This window comes from Vigna radiata, chromosome 9, assembly GCF_000741045.1.
Source record: "Vigna radiata var. radiata cultivar VC1973A chromosome 9, Vradiata_ver6, whole genome shotgun sequence".
Lineage (NCBI taxonomy): Eukaryota > Viridiplantae > Streptophyta > Magnoliopsida > Fabales > Fabaceae > Vigna > Vigna radiata.
In genome coordinates this window covers 16,090,536-16,108,259 of record NC_028359.1, presented here as the reverse complement: position 1 = coordinate 16,108,259, position 17,724 = coordinate 16,090,536, and the positions used below count along the sequence as shown (strand labels likewise).

The 17,724-nt window shown below is 30.9% G+C and overlaps 1 protein-coding gene across 1 annotated transcript; it reads left to right on the top strand.

Annotated features, from left to right (window-relative positions):
• Positions 1-6,471: 6,471 nt before the first annotated feature.
• On the top strand, positions 6,472-11,481 carry LOC106773836 (SPX domain-containing protein 3). Its single transcript, XM_014660593.2, has 3 exons — positions 6,472-7,069; positions 10,664-10,829; positions 10,947-11,481. The coding sequence occupies exons 1-3, from the start codon at positions 6,824-6,826 to the stop codon at positions 11,315-11,317; spliced, it is 783 nt and encodes a 260-aa protein (XP_014516079.1). The 5' UTR covers positions 6,472-6,823; the 3' UTR covers positions 11,318-11,481.
• Positions 11,482-17,724: the final 6,243 nt, after the last annotated feature.

Genomic DNA, 17,724 nt, shown 5'->3' with positions numbered 1-17,724 from the left:
AAGTTTCCTTGATTTTGTAGCAGTTCAACACTACCTCTACATTGTCAAGTGTAGTAATAAAAAATATAAGAGAGGAATGAGTAGAATATTTTAATAAACATTTTAAATAGCTCTAACTTTAGGTTTTTCCTTTGATGATAGTAGCATTTGCTTAGCTTTTAGTTTTACTTGTGAATAGATGAATATTGTGAATAGATGAATACTGTGAATAAATGAATTGAAGATTCTTTTAAGTTTTAATTATAGCATTAACGTCTTTTAGTTTTACTATTTAATTGGAATTGAGGAATTGATAATAGCATGGTTTAAATTAATTAATCCTGTGAATATAAGAATTGGAAAACTGGTTTATGTATTTCAGGTTTGGTTAAATGAGCTAAAATGAACCAAATTTAAAAAAAAAAAAACCATTGCATGTGACGTCGAACTTTACACTGCATGACTTTCATATTGAATCTTAACGTTGAACAATGCACCGAATGACGTTCATACCATACAGTGGATATAATGATAAAAATGCAACGCTGGGCGAGAATCTTTAGGGCTCAGCGGGGGTAACGTCAAGCATCAACAAGTTCGACATTAAACTTACGTCAAGCCTCCTCATGTATGATGTAAAATCTTCCTTTAAATATAAATATTTATTCAAATAATAGACATCAACTCTTTATTACTCGACGTGTATAGAAACAAAACACGACGTCATTTTTTGTACTTCGACGTCAAAGTTACATCATTCCCCCTTCCACTTGATGTCAAATCCTGCTTTAAATATAAATATTTATTCAAATATTTGACGTCCTATGCTTTAATATTCGACGTGTCTATAAACAACAAGTAACGTCGCCTACATAAATCGATGTCAACATTACGTCATACCTCTTTCTATTCGACGTCAACTTTACGTCCCTTCCCCATACGATTGAGGCCAAATCTTCCCTTAAACGTAATTATTTATTTAGATACTAGATGTCAAACTTTCTAGAGTATGACGTGGATATAAAAGAGTAACGTCGCCCTATGGTGTTCGACGTCAAAATTACGTCACAAGATATGACGTCGAACTCGAATGCATCGTTAAAAGCCAAAAATATTCTCTGAGGAGTTCACCGCTCAGCGGTGGCTTTCATCACCCAACGGTGAGGTCAACAGTCCAATTCACCCCTCAACGGTGGTGCTTGAGCATCTAGCAGAGAATCCCTCTTCATGGCTACCTCTAAGCAGTGGGATAGCGCTGAGCGGTGGCTGCGACTCTTCTTTTCTTCACTTTTCCACCTTCTCTTGAGTCCAACTCTTCTCTTCCTTAACTTCCTTCATTCAATTCCTGATAAATCCTGCCAAATCATGGGAAAACCAAGCATAAAACCAAGAAAACCAACTTTGACTCTCTTATTCTCTAACTTAAGTAAAATGCATGATTTCAAGCTAATTCTAAGTCATAAAGGGTATGTTTAATGTCAAATTTAAGTACGAAAATAATGATTTTTAAATCGTTATCACATAGCACTTGTTATAGAAAATCCATTTTATCTATCATAAAAAGTCTTTTCAATGTTAGTAATAAAATGAATGAAAACATCACTTTATCAATCGATTTTGTAAGATTGAATTAAATTTAATTTATTTTTCATAACATCATCACTTTTATATATATATATATATATATATATATATATATATATATATATATATATATATATATATATTATGATTTTATTTTATTTTTAGTTAATAGGAGATCTTCAGCGTAAATCCATCACTAGCAATGATAATTTTTTAATCAATATTACTTTTAGAAAGTTCTCTTACGACACCATATGCCTTGTGTTGTGCATGTTTATGAGGAGTTTTTGTAGTGATAGAGAATCATCAAAATATAGGAATTGATAATTTGGTAACGAAAGAATATATACCCGAAAGTAGCTTGTGTAAGCAATTATTAACATCAATGGGATTTCATGACATGGAATCTAGCATTTCTTTTAACAGGTACAGGGGTTCGATCTCTCCTAGTTCAATCATTTGAAGCAAAATGCATATAGATAATTTTTGTCTACTCAAATGAACATATATGTATTTAAGTATTATTTTCCTCTACCGATTATACTGAATATCCTTTTGAAATATTCCTTAGAATAGGTTGAAACAAATTACCTTCTAAATTTGTCTTATTCTCCACATCCTCACCCACCCTTCTCTTTCCTTTCTATTTGTTTAAATATAATATTTCAAAGAACAAATGCACTTAACATTGCAATGTTAGAGCCTAAGAGGCACGCAAGAAAATTAAGAACCCTAATCAATAATCCAAATCCAATTCTTGTGAAAAATAAAATAAAAAATCCACCAATGACAACCAGTTAAGTTGAATATGAATAATATCTCCTGTTAATAAAAAATCCATTACCTATGAAATATTTGTTTAATTAATATCTGCTACTTTTTTCAAACCAATAATCGTAAATATTTGCAAATATTTTAACAAACACTACTGAAAAAACGTTGATTAACGTCGGTTATTTTGGGCTTTTAACGTTTACAAAACAACCGATGTCATTTTCGGTGACGTCAATGGAACGTCGAACATGAATATAACTGACGTCTAGGAGTAGGACTAACTGGACGTCTAAAGACATTATATAGACGTTGGTCTGAGCAATAACCGACATCGAAAATGACACTGATTGACATCTAAAAGGTACTATAGACGTCGGTATATACATTAACCGACGTCTAATCCAGTGGTTGTGTTTTAGTGCAGTTTTGTTCCCGTCTTTGGATAGCCTAGTAGCACAATCTCCTTTTGCTAGTTTCCCCCCAAAAAAGAGCTTGCGTCTTTTGAATTTCTTATGGGTCGTTTCATCCCAAAACCGAACCTGGGTTGTTGCTTAGTTCCATTTTCATCCGCAAGAGGGAAAAATCACGGTGAAACGATAACTAGGCAATGACCCAGGGTCGTTTTTGGGTTGAAACGACCAAAAGAAATTCACAAGACGCCGCTTTTTCTGGGAGGCAGCTAGCAAATGGAGAATGTGTTACTATGTTACCCCAAGAAAGGAACAAAATTGCACTAAAACACAACACAAAGAAAGAAAATTTTAATCAATTGAACCAGAAGATAATTGATGAAATACTAAACAAAGTTTAAACGGTAAGCATAAAAAAAAACCACGCACCTGGGATGCAATGCTGCAAGAGAGAAAAAGGAGAGGAGGAAGACGATAAAGATATAAGAAACAACAATAGAATGCTGCAATAGAGAAAAAGAAGAGGTGCCGCAAGAGAAAAAGGAGAAGAGGAAGACAATATCAGAAACTGAATGTCATGAAGAGTTTGCGGTTTATTTAAAATGATATTGGGCGTAGAAAGCGACGTCTATAATCACCTAGACGTTGATTATCTCACTAATATGACATCCAAGTTAACATTTAAACTGACTTTTTGAATACCCATTGGATGTCGGTTTCGAGGGGAGCCGACGTCTAGGAAGCTGAACCGATTGACGTTTGATTTCTTGTCAGGGATGTTCACGACAGTTGTGATGGGGTGGTGACGCCTATAATAACGTAGACGTCGGTGCCCTTCTAGCCGACATCTAAGGCCCTCGAGTTTGGTGAACATAATTGATTACAGGCACATAGACATCGCTTCCCCTCAACACCGACATCTAAATTGAAGAATTTTTTGTTTTCCCGCCTTCTAAACAGGCCTTAGACTTCACTTTTTGACTACGTGACGTCTAAGCGCCTGGGAATTAGGTGAAGAGCATTAATTGTAGCCTAATAGACGTCGGCCCCCGTTAACACCGAAGTCACTGGACTGTCTTCTCACCTACCTCAGACCATTAGACGTCGTTTTGCGACAGTGAGAACGTCTACAATATCATAGACGTCGCCTTACCTTAAAACCGACGCCTAATTTACCAAGCTATTTACTATAATGCCACCGTCCACTCATATACATCGGGTTACCAGCAAACCGATGTCTTCTAAGTGACGTTAAACAGCGTTTTCGCACTAGTGAAAATATATTTTATAAACTTTTAAAATAAAATCTAAATGAAACTATAAAATATAATATAAATTAAGTTAAACATAAATTAATTTTAATTTTAATTAAATTAAATTTAATAAAATATAAATTAAACTTTATTTTAAATTTTTATAAATAATAAATATTTATCGATATGAATAATATAATATCGATCCATTTATAAAAAAGTATTAAATTATTTATTATTTAATACCAATTATGTAGATTTTGTAAATTTTATCCATAAATAAAAGAAATATATTTTTATCGTGAACCAAATAAGTAAAGAAGTATGGTTGATCATGAGAGAGTAAATGAATAATTATAATATAAATAAGCAAAGCATTTTCTGAAAGATATTCCTCATTTGGGTGCTTTCACAATTGCCAAAGTCCCCAATATTTATACTTTAAATAATACTCACGAATGCACACTTTTTCTCTTCCATGGACGATTCTTAGTAGATTCCAAGGAATCATCCCCCGCAACCCACATGACACCTTTTTCCACTACTAAGTATTACTTGCTAAACCTTCCAACCACATGTATTTGTGAACAATATTTATCTAAATATCAAAATTATGAAAATTTTAGATAAGGTCATGATTACGAACTTTAATATTTCAGATAAGTTGACATCCTAAAAAATTTAATCAACTATTTATCATCATATAAAAAATTATTTATAAAGAAAAATAAAACACTTTCTTTTCTTTTCCTTTTTAAATTATGAGGTTTTTCCTATGCTGACCATTTTTAATTTTTTATCATTGTAGTATTACAGTTATTTAAATTAATTCAATTTGATTTATATAATTTATAAAATTACCTTCAGTTTAAATTTTATACATGATATTAAATTAAAAAAAAAAATTATCAGAACCTTAGTAAATCTTAACTTGAATTGGTTAAATTGCAATTTTAGTCTCCTTAAATTCATGATATCATATTTTAATCCACGATATTTATCAAGCTCTCAATTTTACATATATGTTCCTATTTTATTTTTCACGTATGCATAGAGATGACAACGGGTTGAGTCGGGCATAGATAGTGTCTACTTGTAATCTGATCCGACAAAAAAAAAATTCACTCGTTATTTGATCCGTTACCTGTACGGATATATATTTCTATAAATTATTAAAATAAAATTTAAATAAGATTACCAAAAATATATAAAATATAATATAAATTAAATATAAATTAAAATTCAATTTTAATTAAATTTAACTTTGAAAATATAAATTAATGTTAATTTTAATTAAAATTAAAATTAACTTAATAAAATATAAATTAATTTTTTATTTTTATGTTTTGCGGGTAGTGGATATTCACGGATACGGATAGTATAATACACGTACCTGACCTGTTTATAAGCGAGTATTAAAGTATTCGCTATCCACAGATTACGGATAGTAAATATCCGCATATATGAACTATCTGTCACAGATTTTATCTGGAGGCACAATTTTTTTTGTCATCCCTTTTATTCATCTTAGACTAATACTACATTCAAGAATGCTCAATAAATAATGAAAACATACACAAAATTGAATATTGAATCAAATTTAAAACGTTGTGACTAATGTTGAGGGAAGAAAATAGACTAAATTTGAGGAGAAGAAAATAGAGGATTAAAAAATTTACAAAGAACTAATTAAAGAGGGACCTAAATTGCAATTAATGCTCCTTTTTCTTTTTATAAAACTCATGTTAGGTATTAGTAATTAATTAGGCTGACATCTTTATTAATCATTTGTCATTACATAAATATATTAAAAAAAAAACATACTAAAACTTTGAGGCACCCATAAATTCTTTAAATACAATATTAAATGTTTCGATTTAAAATCTTTGAGGCACCCTTAGTTTACGCTATTAATATAAATTAGGATAATGATATTTAGACAATATTTTTTTTACAATATTTGAACATTGATTACGTGTCAATCTGTAATTAGTCAAAAATTACTCCACAATAATGTTTATGATTATTGTTATTGATTGTGGAGTAATATTTGACCAATCACAGATTGACACGTAATCAATGTTCAAATGTTGTCAAAAAAAATATTGTCTAAATATCATTATCCTATAAATTATCACCGAGAAATATAAAAACTAAATTAAAATAAGTTAAAGATGGTTTTTTGAAGTTGAAAAATTATACTACCTTTAAGGATATTTGACTAGCCTAAATTTTCATTTATTTTTCTGTTGAATTAGGACTAATACACTACTTAATACGTTACGAATTCATTATATATTGAACCCGTTTACAAGATCATGATAAAAAAAAAAAAGGAAAAGTTTAAGAAAGTGTGATGTGACAATTCTAACGAAACAAATATACATATAGAACATAAAATAAGATCAAATAAGATCAGTCTTAGAAAAAGTAGAGAACCCACTTGCGAAACCCACACCCTATTGTACCCTGGTTACTAAACTCAACCACATTTTGCCACCACCAAGAACGAAGCAAGCAAGTTTTAATTTTTCGAAGTCTTGATCATAATAAAGACCATGAAGTAGTAATACAGTAACCGAATATGCTTTTAACAATTCTCATGCTCTCTTCAACGACCCTTTTCAAACCGCCACTTCATCACGCTAAGCATATGCTTTCTAATATTCTACCAAACCTTAGCTCATAAATTCCCCTCTCTAACCCTTTTTTTTTCCTATCTTCATTACATTTCATTCATATTACACCAACCCATTTTTGCATTTCATCTTCTTCACACTGTTTTGTTTGTTTTCTCCCTTAAAAATAGCATTTTTCAACGTTATGAAGTTTGGAAAGAGACTGAAGCAACAGATTCAAGAGTCCTTGCCGGAGTGGAGGGACAAGTACTTGTCGTACAAGGAATTGAAGAAGCTCGTGCGTCTCATATCGGAGGCACCAACGTTGTTGAACGGTTCCTTGGAATATGGAAAAACCGAGGCTGAGTTCATTTGCTTGTTGAACAATGAAATAGACAAGTTCAATGGCTTCTTCATGGAGAAAGAAGAGGATTTCATCATTCGACACTTGGTAATGTTCTTTTCACACTCCAATATATATATTTTCACTTTCAAATTCGTTTTTCATTATATCCATTTTGGTTCTTTAGTTATTTTTTCATAAGTTATATGTTTGAATCGTAATTTAGTATATGCTTGTTTTGTTGTTTCTTTTATATACGTCCAAATCACATTAAACAAAGTTTTTTTTAATATATCTATAAAGCATGGTTTTGGTCAGTGATATCTATATATCAATACAAACACCCATTTCGTTTCTTGATATTATTTTTTAAGTTATCAACTATTGTTTTCGTTTTCTTTTCATGGTGTAAAATAGTAGAGAGCGTGTACATGTCTTTATCCTTGTTTTAAGCAATCACGCAATTACATGTCATAGTTTATTAGACGAAAATTGTCTTTATAGAGGGAATTATTTTGTGCGTGTGGTAATTCATTTCGTTCATCATAATCTCCTAGTTTATTCTTAGGAATATCCTTTTGAACGTTTAGTATAAGGAGTAAAAGATTGAAAGGTTTGCATTACCTATGTTGGTAATTATGATTAGAGTGGAGGTAGTGTTGACCAGCTGTGGTGAAAGCGTATTTAATACGACTAATCTACTATTATTTATATACCAAATTATTTATATTATAAATTGTTGTGTTTTTTTTTTTTTATAAACACTTTTAAAACAATAAAATAAGAAGACAATAAATTAAATTAGATAATTTATTTATTTTCTAAATTTTTACTTTTAATTTGCGTGTAAACTAACTTTAAATTAATTTCCTTATTTTTTAATAAATATATTTATGGGAAATATTTTCCACATGTACGTCTGATATAATATATTAAGTAGCTGGTGTTCAGTAACCAACTCAATGGTTCAACTGGAAATTTTGAATTACATGCGAGAACCATTGAATTCCCTTAATTGTTAATCGTGAGCAGAATATATTGTGTAAATGAAAAGTGAAATTACGTGCACAATTTTCGGTGGGATAGCATTATCAGAAGTTGAACAAAAAATTTATATATAGTATTTTCATTTCGTTTACATACGAGGGAATAGAGTGAAAAAAAAAAATACTAAAGCAGTTAAAGGTAAATAGTGAATTTAATCCTTAATCTTTTTTTTAGTTGGACAAAATAATCATTATAAGAAAATCCTTAAATAACAACTAATTTTAGAGACGAAAAATAATTAGTTACTATAGTAACTAATTTTGATACTAATTTATAAATTAAAAATTTTGTCTCTAAAATACTCATAATTATGAATAAAGAATTTTAATTAGTGATCAATTATGCTTTAAATTATTATTAACATTAGTTACCAATATTTTGACTACTAAAAGAATTAGTGTCTAAATTATCATATAATATATAAATGAACCAAAGTGAGAATTGAATTTGAATTTAGTTTTAAATGTAATGAAAATAAAAAAAAAATACACAAACCTTTTTTTTACCAATGTATTTTTATAAAACACGCATAAATGAACCCTCAAACCACCATTATTTTGTCATTGGAGATCAAACCCTGACTTGGAAGCGTAGTTTTGTACACTAAGAAATGAGGAGGAAACCCTGGTTCAGATATATAGAAAAAATTTATGTTGGATATCTTATTGTATCACATAAGTTAGATCATTTATATTGGACATTACAAAATAAGACGTCCGACGTAATTCATTTTCACTTATTTGCAAAAATATCACTATGTTTTATTTATCTGAGCTTCCTAGTTGCTAGACATAAATTAGGTGATGTAAATGCCTACTTTTGTGTTAGTTCCATTTTTAACAAATATAACATTCTTTAATTAGTTGTAGATCAATAATATATTCTTCAAAGATACTAAAGTTGAAATAGATTTACATTTCATGATTCTATAATGTTTCATTTAAAAGATCAAACTATATCTAGTTCTTGATCAAAATGAGCAAATTTCACTGATAGACTTATGTTGCAAATATACAAAGTAGGTATTTTTTTGGATCCCGACCACTCATAGATAAGACTAAGAATTATTTGAACTACAATTACTTTTGACTAAGATTGAATACTGTTTGAAAACAACCACTTTTGATTAATATTGAGTATTATTTCGAATACAATCATGACTAAAATCAAATACTGTTTGAGTTACAACTCTTCCTCATTAAACAAGTTACAAAGAAGGAATATAAACGATCACAAATTTACATGAGGATAGTGTCCAAATACAAATGTAAGATAAAAAAAATACTCTCTTAGGTTGTTAAAAAACCCAAACAATATTTTTGTCTTATTGGGTATAAGGATTGTTTAAAGATTGCAGAAACGTATGTTTTATTGTCGCCCTTTCTATCAACATTTCTTTTTCAAAAGATCTTCTATGTTATAGAGTTTGAGAAGAAAAAAGTCACGATTTCGCTTCAGTAATTGAGATCTTAAAAGAATATTTTATTCTTTTAACTTGCGTCTTTTCAGTTTGAATATAAAGATGTATTACATACTTTTAATGTAATATTAAATACATGACTTTTTTTCACACTCGATATGAATTATCAAATCTAAATAAGATAGCTTTCTTTCTCTCAAAATTAGAGAAAAGTCTACAACCTTACAAGGTTGACATCTCAACTTTTTAAGAAAAATTATTCAATTTTTTTAAGAAACATTATTGATGTAAAACAATCTAACACATTCTTTAGGATTTTTTTTACGCAAACACATCTTCGTAAAATAGAGGCGAACATAAAATACATTATCTTTATTATAGAATATCATTTATAATGTTAGAATCTATACAGTGCTTAAGGTCCATCGAAATCTAATGCGTATAAATCATGTTTTATAGTTTATTATAGATTACTTAGTTAAAATAGATGGGTCTTATGAACTAAACTCTAACAATTGGAACAATAATAAATGTGAATTTTTCTGGAGAAAATCAACCACTTTTATGGTGGAGAAAATGGAGCAGATTGGTTTTGATTGGAACAGCGTGAACAGTGTTTGGCCGAGCCTTTGAATTTCTTCTATCAATTTTGAAAACGGGAGATTTTAATTTCCAAAATGTATTTTAGTTGTTCAATGATGTTTTGTTTTGGGACTTTTACAACCAAGTCTTGTCCCACGTTACCTATCTCTTACGCGTTAGGTTAGGTGCATGCAACAATGTTATGTTTTTTCCAACCAGTTTCAATGTAGTTGTAGCAAATCATGTTTATTATTATCTTGACGTTGAATTAGATGTGAACAGCGCAGAGCTTTATTTGCTGTAATTAATGCATAGTTTATGAAGTATGCATTAATCTTTATCAGGAACTATATTTATTTAATCTTTAATTAATGCATACTTTATGAAGTAGAAATAAAACAAAATCATTAATTTAATCTTGATAACATTAAATTATTTTAATTTCTGACTCAATGTTAGAAATACAGAGGTTGAAAATATTATAAACTAGATTTAAGCCTAACTTAATGTTGGAAATACAGATGTTTGTAAAGTGAGATTCACATTCTATATATATATATATATATATATATATTTTTTTTTTTTTTAATTGGTATTACTTTAACAAGGAACAGGGAAGAGTGTTTTTTTATTATTAGATATATGTGGTGCAGGAAGTACAACAGAGAATCAAGAGAGTAGTTGATTTATGGGGGCCAAATGGTAGAGAACCTTCAAAAGCAGATTATAAAGAAGAGATGGGAAAAATCAGAAAAGCTATAGTGGATTTCCACGGTGAAATGGTTCTCTTAGTAAATTACAGCAACATCAATTACACAGGTACCATATTCTAAACTTCAGATCACAGAGTAATTTCTTCTTATGTAAGATAATATATCAGTAAATAACAGCAAAATCATGGCATAATTGAATGAGTAAGAACGATGAAATTTGTAGGATTGGCTAAAATTCTGAAGAAATATGACAAGAGAACAGGGGGGCTTCTGCGTTTGCCGTTCATTCAGAAAGTGCTGGAGCAGCCCTTTTTCACAACAGATCTAATTTCAAAACTTGTGAAGGAATGTGAATGCATAATTGATGCAGTGTTCCCTGCTGAGGAAGAAGCAGAAAGGGCAAAGGAAGCAAAAGAGGCCATCACAGTTGCAGGAGAAGGAATATTCAGAAACACAGTTGCAGCTTTACTTACAATGCAAGAGATCAGAAAAGGTAGCTCCACTCAGAGTCCTTTTTCTCTGCCTCCCCTCAACTTGCCTGACTCTGATCTCATCCAATCAATTCAGCTCAATGCTACAGTTCCCATTGTGTAGTGTAGAACTCTTGATGTATCACAGCACACAGTCTGTTTGGTTCAGAATAATAGATACCATACTTAGAATGTGGGATGAAGAAATTTACTAGTCATGAGTCCATAATAATATGACATACAATATGTTTTTGATGAGTAGGGAGTTATTTCAAGGATTTTTAGTAATTATTGGTTAGGATAATTTTGATTTCAGATTTTTTTGTTGGTATTGTTTTTTAATTGTATCTTTAAAATATACTGATGTTGACATTTTAAAATATTTTTTAATAAATTTTAAAATATAAAAATCAGTGTTCATTATTTGTATTTTGAAGATAAAAAAGAGAATAATCCAGAAAAACTCGACAAATAATCTAAATTTCATAATTTTACATTTTATTTTAGTGTGATATGGTCAACTGATTTATTTTTCAAGTATTACAAACGAAATAAAAACAGCTATCTTATGTCAGTTCACTGGCCATGTTATCTCTATGTTTCTCCAAAACCCTTCTGTACAACTCAAGCTTGCTTTTTCTTCAATTTCAACACTAACAGATATTAAGTGTAAACTTAACAAAAAGTAACTTTTATAGCATAATATATTTTTTATTTATTCAACTATTAAATTGTTTATATCTTATCTGTTTATATTGGCATAGATTAATGAAAGGATTCATATATTTTGAAAATCTATAGTATGTCAATTTTGATGTACATCACTCGAAGTAGTAAATAATTGTTCGGGCCAAGAGTTTATGGATATGATTCATATAATTAATAAGATTTCTATAGAATAATCTAATAAAAAACTAAGGGTATTAACTAACTGTTTTTCATATACAAAAGTTAACGTAAATAATTTTATTTATTAAATTCAACAACATTTTCAACCTTATATTTGTTTCCTCTCCTTTAAAAGTTTTATGATAAAAAATTGATACGTCAAATTTTATGGTTATTTGAAGTTTTATTTCATACCTTTATAAAACCTCTCATAACTTCTCGTTATCATTATATTTTAAGATAAGATTTATTTACATTCTTTTTTATATTTTTATATTATTAATTAATATAAATTTATCTTGTAATATTTACATATTATTAAATATGAGAAAGATTTGTCGGTGAAATTTAAAGAGAATAAAACTTTTTTTCTTTAAAATATTATGCGAATTGAGTTTTAGATATAGGTCACAATAATGAAAATTATAATAAATATTATTATATTATTAAAAGTGTTGTGAAATGAATATTTTTTTACATCCGAAATAACTTTTTTATATAAAAAATGAAAAATAGTCTGCATCGTAAATAATTTTTTTTATTAGATTCAACAACATTCCCAAATCTCATATTTCTTTCCTCTCTCCTTTTAAAAATTTAATGATTAATATAGGTATGATAAAACATAAATCAAGTCTTCAATGTCTCTTTCTACGTGTGTGTTAATTTTATAATAAAGATAGGTATGACTATACTAAAAGAACTTAATTGATTTTTAGAAATAATACTTTAAATTTCAAAAACGATTAAGTTGAATGATAAACCCAAGGTTAAGATAGATTCTTGTTGGGAAAAATTTAGATCGATTAGTTAGTAGATAAGATTGAGACAAGTTAACAATTAAGATTCATCAAACAAAGCTAAAGATTGAGAAGAGACAACTAGTATCGAGAATAGTTAGTTTGTATCGAAATACAAGACTTGTTATGAATTAAAAGTCAAAACAGATTGATTTCGGCCAAAAATTAAGACATAATGGGTTGGGTCGAAGATTAAGGGAGGTTAAGTTTGACAAACGGTCGACTGGTTAACCCTAAATACATATGTAGCCACTTTGGAAATCATAATATGTATTTGCATTTTTGAGAGAGGAATCTCTTGGTTATTGGTTTAGAACTCTAATTAACATCTTTGAGGCGATTATTCCTTTACTTATAAATTTGCTAGATTGTGGCATCTCCATCTCTGTCTTATCAACCTCCAGTCCAAGCAAGTTGGGTCAAGACGGCCAGGCAAGGTCACGATAGAAATTAGGCAGAATTCAACCACAACTAAAGGACCATGATATGTTAACAACTACATAAGCAGTTATAAAAAGTCAAATTTAAAAAGTCGACGAGGATGATAAAACTTCATACGAACTGTTAGACCAAAAATTTGGTCACATTCAAGTAAATTACTTTGAAAAATTTAATAGTTATAATAATTTATTAATATAAATGATTATGATATCAAAAAAAATACTATGATTAACATTATTAGAAAAACAAATTTGAACTCTCTCATGCATTATTTCTATGCTTTTTAATATTTTAACAAATGTGTGATCAATATCGAGCCACGTTGTCACTAATGTCACCAGGTCATAATCATTAAAAGCTCATTTACATTTCTTAATTTATAACGCTTTGAATCGATTCTTTATTATTTAGAATCGATTATATTAACTTAGCAAAATTGAAAGTGGAATTATATAAATATAGAGGTGCACATCAAAGTTTTTAACTTCGATCCCTCCAAATCTCACCTTGGTAATTGAAAAGTACACAATTTGTATGGGGCGAGATGTCAATTTGTTATTAATCAAATGACATATATTAATTTTTCTATGATTGATATTTGAATGTCGAACTTGGCAGGGCTCCGACGTTCGTACCACAAGGTGGCAGCCAGTTACTAAGCATTATTACACGATGTACGTCATCGGTTCATCTATAAATATAGCTTATATTTCACATAATCCCTTGCCTCCTGTTTCCATATTGAACATATTAGGATTCATGTTTTTTATTTTCTTTGCTTTTTCTTTTCCTAAGATTTTTAAGCATTTTTGTTCTTCATATTCTAATTTGATAACTCGAACTTGAAAGTGGTTCATTCATCGTCATTTCATATGAAGGAGCCTTTTCAAGTTCAAGTTAACAAAATGTTTTTATTTATATTATAGATATGGTTAACATATCTTACAGAAAGGGAAATGCTTAGGAAAAAGAAATATGGTTCACAATATGTTTAATGCTGAAACAAATTTAGGATCTAAAATAATTATAAAAAAAATTGTTCAACTTCATCATTCTACAATGTATGAATCATTTTTTAAATTGTCTTGGGTTTGTCTTCTATAATTAGATTCAGAGCTATTTGATTTCCTAAGGTGGAAACAACTCCAAGACAAATTAAATTTATATAGGTGACGTCGCATATTGAGTCCATGTGATGTCTTCTTCAACTAGAAGCCAAAGGACTTGCATTTTTTATTCTTCTTTTATTTTTACTTTTTAACCATCCAATATAACGTCAACACCGTACGATTTGGACGTTATGGGTGAATTTGATCTTATCTGAAACAAACGAGATTTATTAACTTTTTCACTGAATGATGTTTGAACGTCAAATTTGGATGGTCTTGGAGTTGTTTTCTACCATTACAATTCAAATCTATCTGATTTATTAACTTTTTCACTGAATGATGTTTAAACTTCGATCCATTTTTTTATTATTTTTTGTTTTTTCTTTTAAAGTCTCACTTTAACATCCTAGTCTCATGGTTCTTTGAGAGCATTAATTGTGTGCTTTTACCAGAAGCTAAAGGTCACTCAAATTTTTATTATCTTTTCTTTTTTCTTTTTTCTTTTACACACTAACTTTAACGTCCTAGTCCCATTATTCTACGACGTAGTTTTCTTCAATTATCAGTATCCAAAGAGATTTTTTACAATTATTATCAGGATCCAAAGAGATTTTTAACTTTTTCGCTAAATGATGATTGAAATTCGATCCATTTTTTATTACTTTTTGTTTTTTCTTCTAAACGTAGACTCAAGATATTTGACGTAGTTTTCGTCAGAAGCACCATTATCCAATATATTTTTTCAGTATCCAAAGAGATTTTTGAGATTTTTTACTTTTTCACTGAATGATGTTTGAACGTCGAATTCAGATGGGAATCGATGGTTTTGGAAAACAGGTAGGCTTCTTTTTACACCAAGAGGCGGGGGGTGAATTAGTGGGTTTTCAAAATACGAGTCTTTCACAATCTTTAAAACAAAGTATAAAACTTTACAAACTTTCTTGAGTTGCAAGTAATGAAAATTCGTATGCAGCGGAAAAACGTAGTTGACTACGCTGATAATAAAGTCGATTGTAAGTAAAAGATCAGGGATAGAGAAAATCAAACACTGGTTTTTATACTGGTTCGGCCCCAATGTGTACATCCAGTGTCCTTCCTGTACCCTAAAGCAAATGCGCTATAGAAGACTTTTATAGAAGGTTTTACAACAAGGCTTTTATAGAAGACCTCCACGTCAAAAATATAAAACACCTCTCTAACCCTTTAACCAAAATATAGGCAAACCACACAGCAAGAATTGTAGCTAGATGTTCCCTCTCCTGCAATCTGCAAAACCACTTTGAACAGTCCTCAAAGTGAACCAGACTCCACGAGTCTATCCCCTGTAATCACAACAGGTAACCACAAAAATCACCATGGATGCCAATATGAATCTTGATCAACCAGAAGACACCTCAATGTGCAGATATGTGATCAAGAAAGATCACCACCGTCTTCTTGAAGAGTTCTTGGACCTCTATAATCTAAGAGAAACAATCTGAAATAAAATCTGAAAGTGTTAGATCAAAAATATCCAAAAGTCTCTGATGGCAAACCCTAAAGGGACTTCCCATCCAAAGAAGCATCGACTACACTAATACTATGAAAGGGAAGTTGATTGAGAACTTAAATCTTTTCTTTCTAAAGTCTTAGCATGATTCTCTTTGTTAAATAACTTTACCTTGCTCTTGTAGGACATAAATAAAAGTGAGAAAGCATGTCTAGGAAAGCTGCCACGTAAGCAAAGACAAAGGAAGTCAAAAATACAAAGAAGATGGCTGACATCGTCCTCTTCCTGCCACCCAGCGACAACAACAATAGCTTCATCTTCTTCATTGTTTTCTGCTTAGTCAACCTTTGTAGCTTGCTCTGAAAGCTTCTTTTCATTGTTTTACACCATGTGCACATATAGGATAGCTTGCACAACAAGATTAGTGATATGCGGGAGCCTAGCACTATGGTATATCAAGGAACCATTACTAGAGGAATGATCAAGAAGCTTCAACAAAGTGCACAAGGCGTCCCTTTAGAAGGTCAATTGGTCTTTACTATCTTTGAGTGGAAACCCGAAGATCAAAAGCATGGCAACTTACCAAGGCAAAGAGAGGGGTAAACGTCCATTTGAGAAGCATTGCTCTTTACTTAGTGCACCCCTCTTTTTAGTCACATACACCATGTGATGGAATCCTAATCAAGGAAACCACTCAAAGGAGTAACAACTCAAGCTAAGACTAAGAAAGGGAAGTTAAAGAAAGACTTTCTAAAGCTTTCTTGAGTTTCTTTCTCTAAAGTCTTAGAAGGATTATATTTTAAAACATGTTTACTTTTTTTTGTAGGACCTAAATAAAGCTTGAAGAAGTTGATCCAAGAATTAGGAGTACCATCCAAGAGGAGGAAGCCAAAGAAGGAGTGCTGCCAGGGGGCGCTCAACTGCACAGTTAGTACAGCCCAACGCTAACGTAACAGCATGTCCACGTGAAGCAAGCTGACCTGGAGGCCAGGGGCGCTCAGCTGCACAGTTAGTACAGCCTAGTGCTGACGTACAGCATGTTCCACGTGAAGCAAGCTGACTTGGAGGAGGTGTGATCCGTGCCTGCTTGATTTGGCGCGTTTCTTAGACAGAATTGTTTGAATTTTGGGAGGGAATTAGATCAGATTTGAGTCCCCTCTTCACCTATAAATAAGAGGGTCTCCTCCTTTGTAAAATCACTTTTGAGCTTAGTGAAATGCTGCAGAAATTATTCCAGCCCTATTGCTCTTATGTCACCTTGAGTTCCTACTTCTTCTCTCATTCCTCTAGCTTTCTTCCTCTATAGGAAGGCTTTCTGAGCTGTGAGGTTTCACCTAAACACCTCCCATCACCGTGACACTTCAAACACACCATTAACTCCATCGTTCTGCTGCACCCATTGCCATTGCTGATCTCTTCCGGTTTGAAGTTCTGTTCCACATGGTTTCAACTGGAATTGGTCTTCCATCACCATGACCCATACTACATTTCAGCACATGGAAAATAGGGTGCACATGGAGCTTTTAGAAGGGAGACTCACGATTTTGCATTTCCAGCCACGTGGATGCTGATCCACCTTTCTCGGCAGCCATCTCCACCATCCATAGCTTCATAGTTGCACTATAAATTGTATCTTAATGCATTTGTAAAAACACTTATGGATTTGAGAGAAATGATATGCTGAGCACACTGCTTCCAGCTCTTTCATCACCAAGAGTCACTTCTTATTTGTGCTTCCTCCCTTCAATCCTCTAGCTTCCTTCCAATGGTGAGGGCTATTGAAAAATTGGCAAGTGTACCAAAT